This window comes from Hetaerina americana, unplaced genomic scaffold, assembly GCF_022747635.1.
Source record: "Hetaerina americana unplaced genomic scaffold, ioHetAmer1.1.p SCAF_1, whole genome shotgun sequence".
Taxonomy (NCBI): Eukaryota; Metazoa; Arthropoda; class Insecta; order Odonata; family Calopterygidae; genus Hetaerina; species Hetaerina americana.
In genome coordinates, this window is record NW_027286069.1 from 7,669,056 (window position 1) to 7,686,008 (window position 16,953).

Genomic DNA, 16,953 nt, shown 5'->3' on the forward strand with positions numbered 1-16,953 from the left:
CCAACATAAATACTCGAGAATTCACGGGGTATTAAATAAGTACAAGTTCATTCTCTGTTGCATATATGTATATATTTGGATCTTCTCTATTAAGAAGTTTAATATTTTTTTCAAAACGTCATTCAAATAATTCACATCGGTTATTTAGGTACATGATATTTTAGTCATTATCCACATTGGAATAGAATATTTTTAAATTAATTAATAGCCTAATAGGCCAGGTTATAGTGTCAATTGCAAGCAATGCTCCGTCATTCGAATTTTGTGTACATAATCAGATGTAGATTAGTGTCTTTCAAAAGCTTGTAGTGCATAGGTAGCAATGAGCTAGAGTTAATTTACTTATAGTTAGCAAATTTTCACACATAAGAAAACCATTGAATCTCACTTTTTAAGTTAAATCTATTTCCAATAAATTGCATTGTTTTAGTAGGATATTATTTCTGGAGTTCTTAACTACATTTACAACAATTTGGAAAGAACTTCAATTTACTAAAAAAATACACATCTTCCATGTCTTTAATGAAAAAAATTGATTTAACCTCCCTCGAGGTCTCAATAGCTGAAGATATTCAATAACAATAAAAAACCTATCTACATCTGCTTTATTTGCATAAGAGAAGAATTTTATCAGCTAAATTGAAATTGAATGCTATGTTGTCAATACTTCTTAGCAAATATCATGAGAATTTCTGACTGGATTATGAGGTCACATTTAAACTGCAACACAATAAATGAAATTTCAAATTAATTTACATCAATACCAAATCAATTATGACTTGGCTCATGAAGCAAATTAATACTATAATCACACCAATGCCACTAAAACTTCCAAAAAACTCAACATAAAAATAAATGGCACGATTAACGCGTATCTATGTACATTGGATAATACTTCCGTACACCTATGCTCATCAAATTCACCAGACAAAAAATACTTTCCATAAAAAGGGTCCATATTTGCCATAATCACAGATAAAATAAAATATAAAAGAACAAGCATATGTACATATGGTCAATAACTATAAAAAGATTCTTAGAATGTTGGCTTGTGCTGAACTCATTAGTTCTCACAGTAACATTGGATTTAGAACAATTTCAACCATGATTTTTCTTCAAGGCCTGTTAATGTACATCACAACACTTCCCACATAAGGGTGTTTGTTATTACTTTAGAATCCATTTTACAACAGCCACTATTAAGTGGTTGCTTTGGCATAGGAGGGTGGTGGTGTTGGAGGGAGAGATCTGGGAGGCTGAGGTAACAGGATTGCTATGTGATAAGGAGGTGGAGGCCCCCCATCCTGCCTAGGCAAGCTGCACTCCGTCGGCACCGCTGCAGCATTTGTCGGAGGCTGCACAACAGCTGGACCAGCATCAGGGCGATTGGCCTGCAAGAAAATTACATTTAGCTTAAGATTTCCCCAATATTTCAGAAAGAAAATGAGCCGAGAGAGATGAGAGAGGAAAATTGTAATAGTCTTCGTCTCGGTTATTTTGAAACAGTTCCACCACATCATACCTGAATCTTTAACTTACATTCTACTTTTAAACCTGAGAACCAAGCTAAATAAAGGAATGTTATGAATAAGAGACGATTCCAAGTTCGTTTTTCATAATTTTGTCTCTATGCAAAAGTATGTGCATGCTCTTGGTGGCGTCGAGTTTGAAATTTTGGTCGTGTCTAGTTAAGGATAAATCTTTAGTGTGTAACACGGTGGAAATTTTCACAAATGTGTTTTGCGATGGCCAATTTTTCAAAATGGCCATTTTTATAAAGTGCTAAAAGTTTCTTGAACCTGGTACTGGGATTACAATTCCTCTGTCCAATGTATATGTGACGAGCGCTGTACATCACCAAATAAATTCTGGATTTTTCTATTGACAGAGTTCTGTCTTTAAGAATACATAGTCGGTTTTTTAAGGTGTTTAGATTTCCGAAACTGATATTAATGTCCACTTGTTTGAAAATGTCATGGAGCCCTTTAGTGAGTTCAATGGAAAGGAATTTTTTTCTAACACCATTGAAAAAAACTCCCGAGAAATATCTGTAGGGAGTTCTCAAAAATCAATACTGTCAAATGATAAAAAGACAGTAGGTCAGTTTGTTTGCTAAACACTCCTCCATTTACATTGTTACCCTTTAAAGAAGTGTTCTTGCTGACAGCACACTAAAAAATAAACCCACCTTCTTTTCATAGGAACCGTCTTTTGGGCTATAGTCTTCAAGAAGTTTATTCAATTCCGACACCCTGCCCTGATTTGCAGTCTCAGTGTCAGCACTTCTACTTCAACCACACACAGCCTTGTACACAAGATTGAGCTTTTTTTAACATATCCAATCAATCATTGGATGCTGTGAAACCTGCAATTCCCAATCTTGTGGCAATGTGCAGTGCTTTTTCTGCCATGATGACAACATTTACGTGGATGTTTCACAATTTAGCACTTAAAAATCATTCTTTCAGTAAACCTTCTAATTCTTCATCCTTGGAATTCTTGACATTTTCTCTTTTTAGACTCATTTCCACACTGATTTGTATGTTTCAGGATTTAATCACAATTTTTCACTATTGCATATAGTGTAGAGGCCAAAACTCTTGATGCTTCACCAAACCAATATGGTTCCATCATGAGAGCGAGCTTGTTCCAAAATTTTTATTTTGCCATCAAATGAAAATGTTTTTTCACCTCATATTTCCATTGTAAAACACGATACAATTTACATTCCTGAATAATTGAGGAAACCTTAACGTATGAGAATCTGAGCAACCTCACTGTTTGTCTAGTACAAACAGCTGTCGAACTTCAACATTTTCTGAAGAAAGTAAAACTATTTTTGAATTAGAGTCATTTTGATGTGATTAAACAAGTTTCAATACAGTAAACTATTGACTATTTGTTTTAAAAGATGAGATGATTCTTATCTACCAGTAATCAAACTTGGCTATGGCTAAATAATGGCTATGAGCTGAAACTTGTCTAAAACAACAGGTTTATATTAATATGCATTTTTAAGTACTCTGTCGTTTCTTCAAAAGAGTGGTTTCAAATAAATCTTTCTATAATTTTTTTCTGTTATGCAAAAATAATAAGTTGTGTGAGATATTTTTAGCTTCACTCTGAAAGTGAAAGCTTTCTAGTGAAATGAGTTTTCAATTTAGATGTACAGACATCTAAAGTTACAATTTTAACAATAAAAAGTATGCATGTGAAGTAACACTTGTATCTACATATGTTGTGATGAATAACTAGTGAATCAGAATTCAGCAGATAAAACTATGTAAGCACAACAGGGTTTCGCACATAATTTTATAATGAGGATATTCTCTTGTGCCAAATTACTTACATGTAATTTATGGGATGTTTCAATGCAGGAAATGCAACATGAAACATTAATATGCATCTTCATCACACATAGGGTGTACAAATATTACTGTGCATACAACTGACTTATGTGGATAATTTTCCATGGGCAACCTTATGAAATTCCAAATTATTACAGTTTTACAAGATAAGTTTTTTTCACAGGATACAGGTATAACATTTGATTGAGAGGTTTTGTGTGTGAATAAAGAGCAACACATTATAAAAATTTGATCTAAGAACTTGGGATGCTTGATACTTTGCAAACGAAATATCAATCTTATATGAGGTTTTCATGCGTGAAAACAATCTTAATATAAATATCACTTCAGGAGCCAATGTTTTTCATTCAAATGTAATTCTAGTTCTACACTCAAGATCCAGTGGAAACTGCCAACCCATAATTACTAAATATACTACAACACAAAATTACAGAAATTTTCTTACCCTCTGGGCTGATTCTGTTTGGTGAATAGTGTCAACTGGCCGGTTCTGGTTCTGAAAAGCCTCCAAATATTGTTGTGCCAGCTGCCTGTCACCCCTTGATCTGCAAATTGATACTATACATCCAGCCAGCAAGAACAGGAGAAGCATTGCACAGAACACCAGCATTTCAACTCCAGACCCCTAATATATAAACACACAAGTTCCAAATTATAAACATTTCTCAGAAAAAGTGAAGCTGACACAAAATAATTTTCAAATACTTTTTCATTTACTCTCATTTCATTCCTTTACCCAGGAGTAATTTTGTGGGTGAAAAAACATTTGAAACCTTGTTATACCACTAAGTTTTTTGTTTAACTTGGTGAACCTGCAAGTTCGACCTTTGAAAAGTTGTAAAGCGCTTATGGGGAGCATTCCTTATCAAGAGCAAAAGGTTTTTAGAGGCACAAAGCATTTTTGGGGAATTAAGCAGTGGAAGATAAACCTCACTCAGGCAGGCCTTCAACTGTAAGATCCGGTGACGACGTCAAATGAGGACTCTTTATGAGGTCAGACCATTACCTAGCACCAAGTATGATGAACAGTGAGACTAATTTGAAACATTTCACCCTTCATCTGATACATATTATTCCAATATTTGGGCGGGGGAAATGTGTGTTCCAAGATGACACTCAAAAACCACTCCATGGAGCAGAAGGGCAATCAAACCTGTTTGCTTTGATCTTCTTAACCGAGTGAAAAATGACCCAGCTTTCTTCAGCCTGACATGTGCTCACAGGCAATAAGTCATGGATTTTTTAGTATGATACAGAAGAAAAGTATCAAGGTGAAGAGTGGCACACTGACAAATCTTGACCAAATAAAGCTCAACTGAGTAAATTGAAACTTAAGTCAATCATCATTTGCTTCCTAGTAAGTAGGGCTAACAATTGGTGCAAAAAAATATAAAAAACTGGGGCTAAAAACATTATATAGGTCTAATTACCTTTCTCTTACCCATGTTTGTAACCCATGAGCAGTTTTGGAATACGTAAAAAATAAAGAGGACAGGCAGAAAATATAAATTTTGTTTGCACATAATTAGTTATCAATTACCATATTGCCACATTTATCTTTTGTAAATTTTATTCAAAGGACCAAGAAAACAGCCAAGAGTAATCAAGTTTGATGATTTCATATATAATATTCTTTATTATACTTCCCAGGAATTTTCCAAAACATCTGAACCTTCAATCAAATTCCACTATTTTCTGCATGATTTATCAGATACCATTCCAAAAAAATACATGGAAGGTTTCTGCATCTTTTACACCACTTTATTATTTTGATGGATTTTGTATTTTATGCATTTTCTAAAATAAAAGTTTGCATTATTACCACAAAAATATTAGCATAAAGCATATTATGCAAATACATTTGTTTGATATTTCAGTATCTCTTACTCTGGATTACACCAGCATAATTCATTCATGCCACAGAAAAAAAAGCAAAAATCCAAAGCAGAGTTAGGAAAGCATTCTAATTTCACCTGACGGTCAAAGTAGACTTTGGTCCCACCAACAAAGAACACTGCCATCGCAAAACCAGCCCACATGCCACAGTGCAGCTTTCTCACGGACCCAGGAGGGATGGCACCACCTCCACTTTGACTCCCATCACTCGCCAACTCCTCCCCAAACACGTGCGGCGGGGGTGGACGGGAACTGGGGGCATGCGCACATTCTGCATTCCTCACGGCCACAAGGTCCGAGTCCAGACCCGTGTGTCCCAGTGGGACAGGTGGGCTGAATGACTCAGATTGCCTGGACAGGGAGATGTTTGGGGGGTGCTCCAAAGGGGGGATGACTGCTTCATGGTGGTGCGGGGGGGGCATGGCCCTCCCCCCCCCGGGCGGAGGTGGGGCATTCAGCCTCGATCTGGGACGGTGAGGGGGTGGCTTGGCGATGGAGCGGCGGGGGATGGCCGAGCGGCCCGAACGGAAGAGGCCATGGGCTTGGTGGCGCCGATGCGGCGGGATGGGAGGGCCACGCAACCGGCCGGGAGGTGCACCACCGCATGCCTGGCTGCGTTTGTCTATCCAGAAGTGCATTTCAGGGAAGGTGTGACCATTTGTAGGGCTTTAGAATGGAGCCAATAATTCATCCCCAGCTGCTACTCCATGGTTTAAATGCAATTACCTTGAGGAATCAATGAAAACAATAGCAACTTATTGGAAGGATACTTTTTTAATAATTAACAAAACATTTTCAGGAAAACCACCAGCTGAGGTGCACAAGAGCACCGAGAGATTTTAGCCCAGTTAAAAATAATATTTTCACCATGATAATTCCTAAAAATCTGTCATACGTATATATGTTTGCCAGTGAGAATGCAGATCAAGAATTATTTGACATTTCATGAAGAGGTTCATTTCAAAATCTGAAACACTGTAGTCATGAATATAAAACTTCAGGAATTTAAATAACATTATTCATTTTTCACAATATTATATCAAATAAGTAAAACTCCGAAATGACAATTTTCAAATATATTTTTCAAAATGATAATTTTGATCAATACTCCTAAAAAGCAATACTGATAAGTTAGCAACATTACTTAATTTCTTGTTAGGCAATCAGCTGTAATGAAGCCATTAATGAAACCTACAAATTTTATTTTCGAAAGTCAAAAATTTTGAATGAAATGAAATACAGGCATGTGTCACCTGCAACTTTAAAAGACTATTCATATTACGGAATAAAGTCTTTAAGAGTTAAAATATTTGTAATATTTTAAGGTAAGATGACTCACACCTTTATCTTACTTTTTTTTAGAGAATTTTGATTTTATGAAGAACCATTTTTGTGTCACATCATAATTTTTTTTTAATTCAAACTCATCACCAATAAATGTCACAAGAATGCTTAGGAACTTACACTAAATTATTTCAAAAAGCTATCATTCTAAATATGTAAGTTCTCCAAAGTTTTCAGGAATGTGCAAAATCACTGACATTTAGAAATGCTCAAGATATACATCATTTTGAAATTCCTTCATGTATTCCAAGAATATACTTCATAATACCTCAACCGGAATTATTATTGTGAGATTCCATTCCAAAGACCGGCCAGATATACTGTTATTGTACTGAGTCATCTCCTTAAGCATATATAAGCAATTCAGTCACTGGATAAGCATTTTTTTTGTAAAATCTAATAATTAACTTTATATTCAGATAATTACAATAATAAAAATATAACTATTAAAACTAGAAATTAATCATCCTCATGAGCCAAAGCTCCTTCAGAAGGGTTTTTGAAATAATAGTGAAAGTAAGCCTCAGGTATGAGTACACTTGGTTTCAATAATATAATATTGACAAAAATGTACCAAATGTGGCAGAGTTAAATCACAATTATCACGGACAGGACAAAGTTACTGAAAATACTAGTATACTTTGCATTACTCAACATTTATTACTTTTAAATACCAAGAAAAAGTCTTGGATTATTGAAAACATGACAGGCAGCATAGAGTTAAGACCAAAAAATGGACATAGAGGGAAATACAAGGCGGTAGAAAATGAATGAAGGTGATATTCCCATTTGGTCAACATTCCAGGCCCTTTTATACATTTTAAGAAATAGGAGTAGTGACAACGTCTAGGATGAAAATTGACTTGAGGACTGTTGATTGGATCAGGGTGATTTATAGGATTTTTATAAAAATGGAGTGAAATATGAATGAATTTATGATAGTTGATGTACGTGAAAATGATGTGGAGAGAGAAAAAATTGAATATGTGCCTGAAATAAAATGTCATGTATGACAAAGAGAATGGGGAAAATGATTGCTTAGGGAGTGTAAATAGTGTATAATTGAGTAAATGGATGATATTATTACTAGTGAAATTTTTGCAAAAGCTAGTTGGTTAGACAAAGATTTGAAAAGGTTGTAAATTCCAGCAGGTGATGGGCATTATTTGAAGTTTATACAAAATAAATTTTTGCTTAATAAGTCAGCAATAACAGCATTGTGTAAACCATACTCCTCCCCACATAGTTAATGGCAGTGATACGAGAATATGCCAGGTTAACCATAAATGTGCACTGTGTGTAGTGGGTATTGGGTACTCAAGGCATATTTGTAATAAAAATAGAAGAGATAGGGTAAGGTAAGAATTGGCCATAAAATAATATGGACTAAAGGGACTGGTCAAAGACAATTATGAAAGTTCACTACGCTGGTTCAACCACGTTGAGAGAATGATGAGACTTAAGGTTCCAAATAAATGTATGACATTAGAATAAATGATTTGAGGGAAAAAGAGAACAAGAAAGATATGGGAGCATGTGATTGAGACCTAAGGTAGAGAATATTATCTTTTTGGAAACAGAAGAGCATGAATGAAACCGTGAGAACAGATAAATGTTTCCTTTATAATCCAACACTCAGCTTTTTTTGGACAGCCATGGCAATTAGGCATTTGTGTAAGGGGTATATACTTAAAACACTAACAATGGATTTGAACCAACAAGCACACATCGCATACTTGCATTTAAAGTGCCACCACAGTATGGGCTAATGCTTTAAATATTTTATATGAAGACAATTATGGTTATGATGAATAAAGTAACCAAAATATTTTCTTTAATCAACTGAATGAATAATCACATTTCACATAAAAGTAAATAATAAGTTTTTTGCAAGAAATGAGAAGTGTGCTGTTTTTTACAATTCATTTTCGACAGTTAAATATTTCATATGATTTCATCAGTGACCTTAGTTTAAAAGTATGGATGTAAAAAGTCAATAAATTCTGAACTTCTGAAATTATAAGATCAAGCACATGCACATTTAAGATAGCAAACAACTTCTTCCCTGCAAATCAACAGGGAAGCACCAGTATTACCATTATGGTAATAAAATTTTAGTTAACAATAAAAAATGGATAATATTCAATTATCAAGTCTATTGTTCACAGTCCTCCATTTGAAGAAGCAATGGTCAATTACCTGAAACATGTTTTTGCATTAATTTCCCACAAAAATACTAAGGAGATTTTCGTTTATCACTGTGGATCAGAATACTCCAGGTAAATAAATCAAATATTAATTTACCATATTGTTTAAGGACTACAAATAGAATGAAAACATTTTTTGCTCATATTTTTTTATTACACATATAATTAATATTAATAAGTGGTATATCTGTTATTTGATGTACTCACTGATACAAAATTTAATGTAATTTTAAGACAAAGTATTACTACCATTTTACCATGCTATTATTGCTACTCCTACGGTTAAGCTATGTTTCAGATGGACACAGTACACACAATTATTTATAATGATATATTTCCTTGCCTCTACTTTCAAAACACCAACTGACATCTGACACATACAATAAGCACCTCTTCAATTCCACACACTTCCTTTCTCCTTTCACGCTGTGCAACATACCTATCCTAACCCCAACCTCTTCCTTGCCTCTATACCAATCCAACCTATATCAGTGTTCTTAACATTATATGGAAATGAAAAAGCTCAGTATTCATCTTTCTTGCCCCATTGGGCTTCTCCCACTAGTTCCCTACCCCACCAAGTACAGCACTTCCTCATTTATTTTCCTTCCTGTCTGTTTACCTTACCATTCGTCTCCAAACCCAAGTATCAAAAGAATCAATTTTATGTCTATTTTCTTGCTTCAATAGCTATACTTTGGTGCTGTACAAAACCAATCTCCACATCAAAGTTTTCATAAGCCATTTCTTAACATCCTTCCTCAACATCCCTGTCATCAACTCAATCTTCCTCCTCAAAACTGCCTAGCAGAAAGCATTTTTTCTTCTTATGTCTCTGCTACTTGAGTATTTTGGTCCAAAACACTTCCAAGACTGTTCTACCAGCTCTAGTTTTTATCCTCCCATTGTAATGTTTAACTTAAAGTCTTCTTCCTTCTCTTAAACTCCTTAATCTTTATAAAGAAACAGCAGGAGATGCCACAACATTAACTTTTAACAGAGTCATTTTCTAATGCATGTCTAATGCATATTCCAATACAACAGTTTCACAGTATAAATCATTTACCTTATCTGGGATTCAAATTCACATCCCTTGATGTCGTTATCAGCAGCTTAACTGGCTAAAGCACTTGACCTGACATCAAGGGACCCTCATTTGTATCCTGGATGAGGCAAATGATTTTTATACTTTGAAACTGTTATTCATATCCTATATTTTGTTCACACTGTTGTCATGTCATATCTATCACCACAGCTTTCCATTGGACTCAGCAATGCTTGCTTGGCTGACTGGCTAAATGAATATTGATCATCAATAAACGTGATTGATTTTGTGAGTTCTCAATTGACTTTCATCCTATCCCCAGGTCTTCTCATGTCTCTATAACCATTTCCTCCACATATACATTGAACAGCATAGGTGATAATGGACAATCCTACCTTTCTCCTCTTCCTAACACTGCCCATCCATCTCTCTCTCAGTCCACCACTTGCACCTGACAGTCTGAGGTTGCGGATCAGCCTCTTATCCCTCCAATCTACTCCTATTTTCTGCAATACATTCGTTACTTCCCCATGAATCAGTCCAAGAAGTGCCTTCTCAAAATCTACTAAACAAACAAATACATCCTGATTGCATTCTATGTTCCTCTCCATCCTATTACAGTGCACATGTTAACAGCTTGCAGTGAGCAAAGTAGCAGAACCACAGTCTGCACACTACCACCGCAGAATTCATACCGAGAATAGGGACTTTTAGACACCAAGATGGTGGCTCTAGCGTTACCCACTGCCACATAGGCTGAAACATAAGTTACTTTTCTGGTCAGCCCTCATACATGTCTATTTAGAGGTTGTTTTCAAGTAATTATTACTGAGAAATAACTGAGATATTTGGATAAAATTTATTCAAAACCTCATAAAAATTTTTGTCACCCAGATATGCACTACCTAATCTTGCATTCCGTAAGATGTTAAACCCCTAAGCCTCTGGGTCCTAGACAATATTTCCATTAACCAAAACAAAACCTCCAGTTAACATTCCTCCTCTGACGAGGCCAGGTTGACAGGTGGAATACCAAATGTCAAAGTTCAGGGCACTTTTTCAACATCATTCTTGTATTCTTTTTGGGAAATTGATGAAGTAAGAGATTCTTGTGTTGAATACACAAGTTACTCAAGAGGGTGATTTTGAGCCGAGAGTGATTTTGCATTTCAATGAATTACATTTCTTTTTTATTATATATTTTTTTAGGATGGAATTTGCAGAATCAACTCCCTGTACAATTTTAGTGTGTGTGTGTGAATATGACCCCAAGGACCAACGTTTAATAATTTCACAAGTCAATGAATTTTCCTTTAATTATTATTCTATGCACATTCGGTAGGCCTCCTTTCATGGAGGTATCTGTTAAATTCTGTAATGTGTACTTCCCACTCATCAACCTTCCCCATGCTGCTAATGGGGATTGCTAACTCACTTTGTTTTTTTCCACAGCTTTAGTACAGTTCTTAATCTTATTTGTCTCACCAATCATATTCCTTGATAATTTGATTTTTTACTCATTTACTATTTGATACATACAAAATGAGGTTATCCATGCATTTATCATTTGTTGTCCAAATGATGAAATAAAATTTCATTATTCATACGTGGGCATTACTTAAAGAATTCCAAAATATCTAGGAAAACGGTTGCTTTTACCAAATTGAAAGGTTTTAACTGTGAGAAATTGCATAACCCTCACATAGAGCTTTATTAATAGGGAAACTGGTTCATTATCTCAATTATCACTCTCTATCGAAAGCATAAAACAAAATTGCAAGCAAGGGCAAAGGGAAAATTGCAATAATGCCGGGCAAAAGAGATAAAAGTCACTGAAATCTGGATTTTCAGAAAACGCTTAGCTTCATTGAAATTTGCCATCATTGCAGAGACAGATGGACATCTCAAATCATGTCAATGGAGCATGCAATTAGTGAAAAATCAAGTCTACAAAATAACTGGGTCGTTCTAAGCTCAAAACTCCTTACAGCTAATGTTGGAAATAAACCATGATTCATCATCTGCAGCATACAGAAGAAAAAAAATTCTAGTGAGTAACAGTATTCATGCTTATCAAGCTTACTTCTTTACCATTGTAGCATTGATTTACAAGCTCATGTAGGTCATAGTTATTTGATAGAAAAACATTCAAAACACGTTCCAGTGCCGATGAGACAAAAAGGTGTCAAGACAAGCTAGACGAAAATCAATCGCAAATTATTCCAAAAATTCACAATACTAGTGGCAATGAAAGTATGAAAAATAATTTTAAAAATTGACTTATCGACGGAAAAAGGTCACTTAAGATCAGCATCGTGCACTTCATTAAGAACATAAAAATGAAATGAGTAACAGATCATGAGTAAGCCGTACGTTTCAAGTCAGCATATGCAATTGTGTTGAACTTTGGAGCGCGCAAAAGAAACCCGAGCCGAAGTTGAAAAAAATCATCAGAAACCTCCTAGGTTACTCGCACATATCACTTATTAGGTTTGCCTTATGAACGCACTAAATTGGGCTACTCACGGAGAATGAAGACTTCCAAACACCAAGAAAGTCAGCAACACTTCTTTTCAAATGAAGGTAGCGACGTACCTCGACAAGCAATAACAACTTCTTCAAATCTCAATGATAACATTTCCATAACATACCTGAATCGATGGAAATTTGGCTGATTGTAAATGCTCATTACAATTTTCCACTAGTAGCGCTGATAATTTTTAAGTCATAACTTGGTGGCCATTTTCGAGTTCTTTGCAATGTATTTTCCAAATTACGTTCCTAATAAAGAAGAACATGAAAAATTAATCTAAAGAGCGAATAAAAGAGATTCGTGGGTAGTAAGTACTTGTTTTCACAGACTACAGAACATTCAAAACATCCTATCAAAGACCAACGGATACTAAAGATAGGGTCCTATTTGACAAATCATGAAGTTTTTCTTACAATTTTTTCGTTTCCCATCGAATTTAACATGGAAGAGTATGGCATTCTCTGCAGACTACGTCAGAGATGGCATAAATTCTTTCGTTGACTAAATTCTCAATAACCTAGTGTGTTTAACAAGTAACAACATTCGACCATCAATGACGGAAAAACAACTGAACTTCGAAATGATTTCCAGCGCAGAGATCGAAATAACTAAAAATCGGACGGATCTTTGAGGGCGGTGAGTTTCAATTTGTATTTCAAGTATGCCAAAAATTGCAACCACTCTATAGTAGATAGTAGAGTCTTGGGGAAAAAAGATATTTTAATAAGGATTAAAGGAAGGGGAAAAATATAGAGATTTAAATCTTAAGGCACTAAGATACTATTAAGACTATAATATTATTTGGTCACCCTATATTTCTCTCTCCTTTCCCCTATTTTGATTCTTCCTTATATATCTTTCTTCCTCACTGCATACTCTTACCTTGCGTCACTGCACGCCCCTACCCCGCTAAAATTCCATTATCGCGTGCCTCTGGGACACTGTTAAAGTGCCACCAACACCCAGTTGGCCCTGCAGGTATCAATCGTCGAAGAGTTTTCCAGTTATAAAGCCCAATGAGTTAATTCCATTTCACTTTTAAATCCTCTCATATTCCTCATCCAACTCCACGAGTGTTCTCCCTTACATTATAATTGGCTTTCAAAAGCCTTCCAAAAAATGATAATCAATTAATGAATTGAAAATGAAATCTCATTGCACTAGATTATTCACATGTCCAGATGGAAATTTCCATGTAAATGCGATCAGACTTCAAGAATTTCTATACACAACACATTTTTATCATGGCGATCTAGAATATGTACTTTCTTGGAATTATTAATGATGAATAAACTGATGAAGAGTGACAAAGCAGCGAAAAAATACATTATGAACTAAGATGTCAAATTTAAAAGGATGAAACTGGGAATAATGTCCAGGGAGTAGAATAAAGGGGGATTGAGCAGAATGACAAGAAAGAAGTTTTAGTAGGTTTTTGAGAAGCTCATCAGTTAAAACTAACAATCTATATAAATTATTGTCTGAATTTATTTTGTAGAATCACATATCCCTTCATATTTTTTACTTTGTCATTTGAAGGAAAATAGAGAGCATTTTTGCAATGCTGGGTCTAATTTCAAATCAAATGGAACAAAATAAAAATTTTCAGGTTTTCATTGAATAATATTTGCTATTGCAATACATTTATTTGTAACATACATGTTTACTAAACACTTCCACGTGTATAGTAAATGAGCAATGAATGGACAATCCAAAAAATAGACATATTATATCCAAGTATTTACATCAGTTAGAAAATATATGTATTATTATTATTACAAATGAAATTCAACAAACCAGTGCCAAAATATTTAATGAAAAATGTACTTTTTACACATAAGCAATATTTTTGATTGATATTCTCTGCACCTTCCTTTTTCCCCTTCATTTGATACTACCGCACAGCCAGCATGATCTAATCCGATTGATTTAGGTGGACTGCCATTTCATGAATATCCCAAATGCAAATTTCCTGTTTCTTCTGATTAAATATTTTTAAGAGTACATAAAATTTCTTCCTCTATAACTAGTCCTTTCACCAAGTTTGTCTTATTTTTTCGTTTGTAATGTCCTTATCAGTAGTAGCCTAGAAATGACTACTAAGCCATCAAGCTCATTTATTAAAAGTATTTACTAAAATTTTTCCCTCTGGGTTTACGTTGTTAATTTACAATCTCAATACCATCATATCCACTGCGCCCATGCCTTTTGATATAGCATTGGAATGAGGTGCATTTTCAACCATTTTGATGATTCTACTACTTTTAACTCTTGCAAGTGGAGTCAGTGTATACTAGCAGTGGTTGCAACAGGTGCTATGCAATTATCATTTTTGGGTAAAAAGAAATATTTCATTATTTTTATTCAAAGTACAATTGAAAATTCCTTTGGTTTCCTCTCTTTATATGCCCCTGTATCATTTTCGTGGACATTAAGAAATGAGCCACGTTGATGTCAAAAAAATCCAAAATTAATTACAAGGCTAAATATAGTGTATGGCCAAAAGGATTTCCGAAAATATTTTCTGATACTTCTGAATGTAGAATATTATTAGTTGATCACTTTTTCTCTGAAATTTGACTATATATAATTTGATTTTTGGATACCCCTGCCAAGTATCTAAGTTACAAGTCCTAAGTCACTGGTACCTCAGAAAGCATTTCAGATTGCTGGTATCAAGGGTAATAACCTTAGGTAATTATCAGTACTTGTACCAACTTTTGCATTTTCCTTATCTCAGAAGCAAATCATTTGTTTGCTAATTCATTCATCAATTCTTTCATCAGTTGCATTATATTCAATAAATGCAGTAAATCTTTGAAATAGCTTAATCCTAAAAGATATATAGCAATAGTAATCAGCTATCATCAGAGATAGGAGCACAGATTGTAATGGAAGTTAAAATATTTTCCAATATATTCACGAAATTTTAGAAAATGCCATTGCCAACGGTTAATTTCTTGACCGAGTCCAACTTGGCTTCCATTACATATCCACGCCACTTGTCACCCATAATGTCTATGGAATAAAGAGTTTCTCTTGTATTCATGCGTTCTCAACTGATCTCATGTGTTTTGTTGGCAAATCCCTTCCAGCATGACTGAGTAGGGCTGAAATAACATTGAATGGGATGTATGTTAAAACACTGTAACCTTCTTTCATTGTTATTTCAACCTTCCCCTTTCTCACTTCATCCCTCTTTATTGGGGTGATGCCTCATGTGCCTTCATCAGGGTACCACTTTTTCTAGCTGCAGCATCAGGGGTAGACACCTCATGTTGCATGACGTTAGCATAATGAATATTTTACCCTCATATCCCTGAGATTTTTTGTGGTGTGTAAAATTAACACTTACTTAAAACTGATTTTTAACAGCTAACATGTGCACACCTATGTGTGCACCACTATGCATATCCTTTTCTGAGATTGTGAGTGGATTTTTTTTTATTTCTCTTTCCCACTTCTCTTAAACACCTTCCCTCTCCTTCAACTCTTACCCTTTCCACCAGGGGATCGCGATGGTGTGGTGGCTATCGTACTGGCTTCCCAGTCAGAAGGCCCGGGCTCAAATCCTGGCGGTGTTGAATATTTTTCAGTGGTATCTGGATCCCTACTTGAGGTGCTTTGTGGAGGGCACTATGAGTGAGTACGCCATCCGTTGGATGGGTCGTTAAGCTGCAGACCCCTTGGCGCCTTTCGTAGAGAGTAGGCTGATGCCGACACCGGGTTTCTCTCCACCCTTCATCCTTTCCTGTCCATCCATAATGGAGCAAATGACCTCAGCTGTCAGTCGCCTCCCCTAAACACTACTACTACCCTTTCCACTTGGTGCTCGCATACCCTGCCATGTATCTTTTTGGTGGATCCCAGGATATTTGTGTGGATGTATATACCTTCAAAACTTAACTTAAATGGTAGAATACCTATGATAATAATATATTATATCCCTTCATCCCATTTTCTTATTATTATTTCAATTCTATTCTTCCACTCTTTTTACAATAAGATTGCAATTCACAATCATAAGTAGACCTTGAGAATGAAGCCATGAATTGAAATTTATGTTTTTGATGAAAATTAGGTCAATAATACCTCTGTATTTTGCAAAATATGGTTTTTCAAAATATCTCTGACAAATATCTAAGGGGATTGAGTACAATTTTATTTCAAGGAATGCTAAGCATTTCTTCCACTATGCTCATCTTAGTTTGTTTATCCATGTAAATTCGAAAGATTAGAGTTGTGTATAGATCCACTTGGTATATGAATAATAGGTTAAAAAGATTGGACATAATTTTCTGAATACTGCCTGGAATGAATCTAAATATTCTTTTGGTGAGTGTCCATATGTGGGGAGTTTTACCTGCCCAGTTACTGTCACCCAGAAAATTTTATTTTGCATTGATTGTTTTTAACCTTTCAACCAGTCCCATCAAAAGAGAAAGTTCATTGTAACCTTAGTTAATATAATTGTCATTTCATTCCAGTTAATTTTACCACTGTCATGTGTAACTTATTGTAGTGTTCTTGTCAGTCAACATCACTTTTTTTCATTCCCTG

At 35.1% G+C, this 16,953-nt stretch overlaps 1 protein-coding gene across 1 annotated transcript; it reads right to left on the bottom strand.

The window, feature by feature from the left end:
- Positions 1–58: 58 nt before the first annotated feature.
- LOC139699469 (uncharacterized) lies at positions 59–12,940 on the bottom strand. The gene is made up of 5 exons (XM_071598189.1): positions 12,807–12,940; positions 12,512–12,641; positions 5,342–5,990; positions 3,814–3,993; positions 59–1,391 (listed from the first exon to the last, which is right to left on the bottom strand). The coding sequence occupies exons 3-5, from the start codon at positions 5,900–5,902 to the stop codon at positions 1,200–1,202; spliced, it is 933 nt and encodes a 310-aa protein (XP_071454290.1). The 5' UTR covers positions 5,903–5,990; positions 12,512–12,641; positions 12,807–12,940; the 3' UTR covers positions 59–1,199.
- Between the last annotated feature and the right edge of the window lie 4,013 nt (positions 12,941–16,953).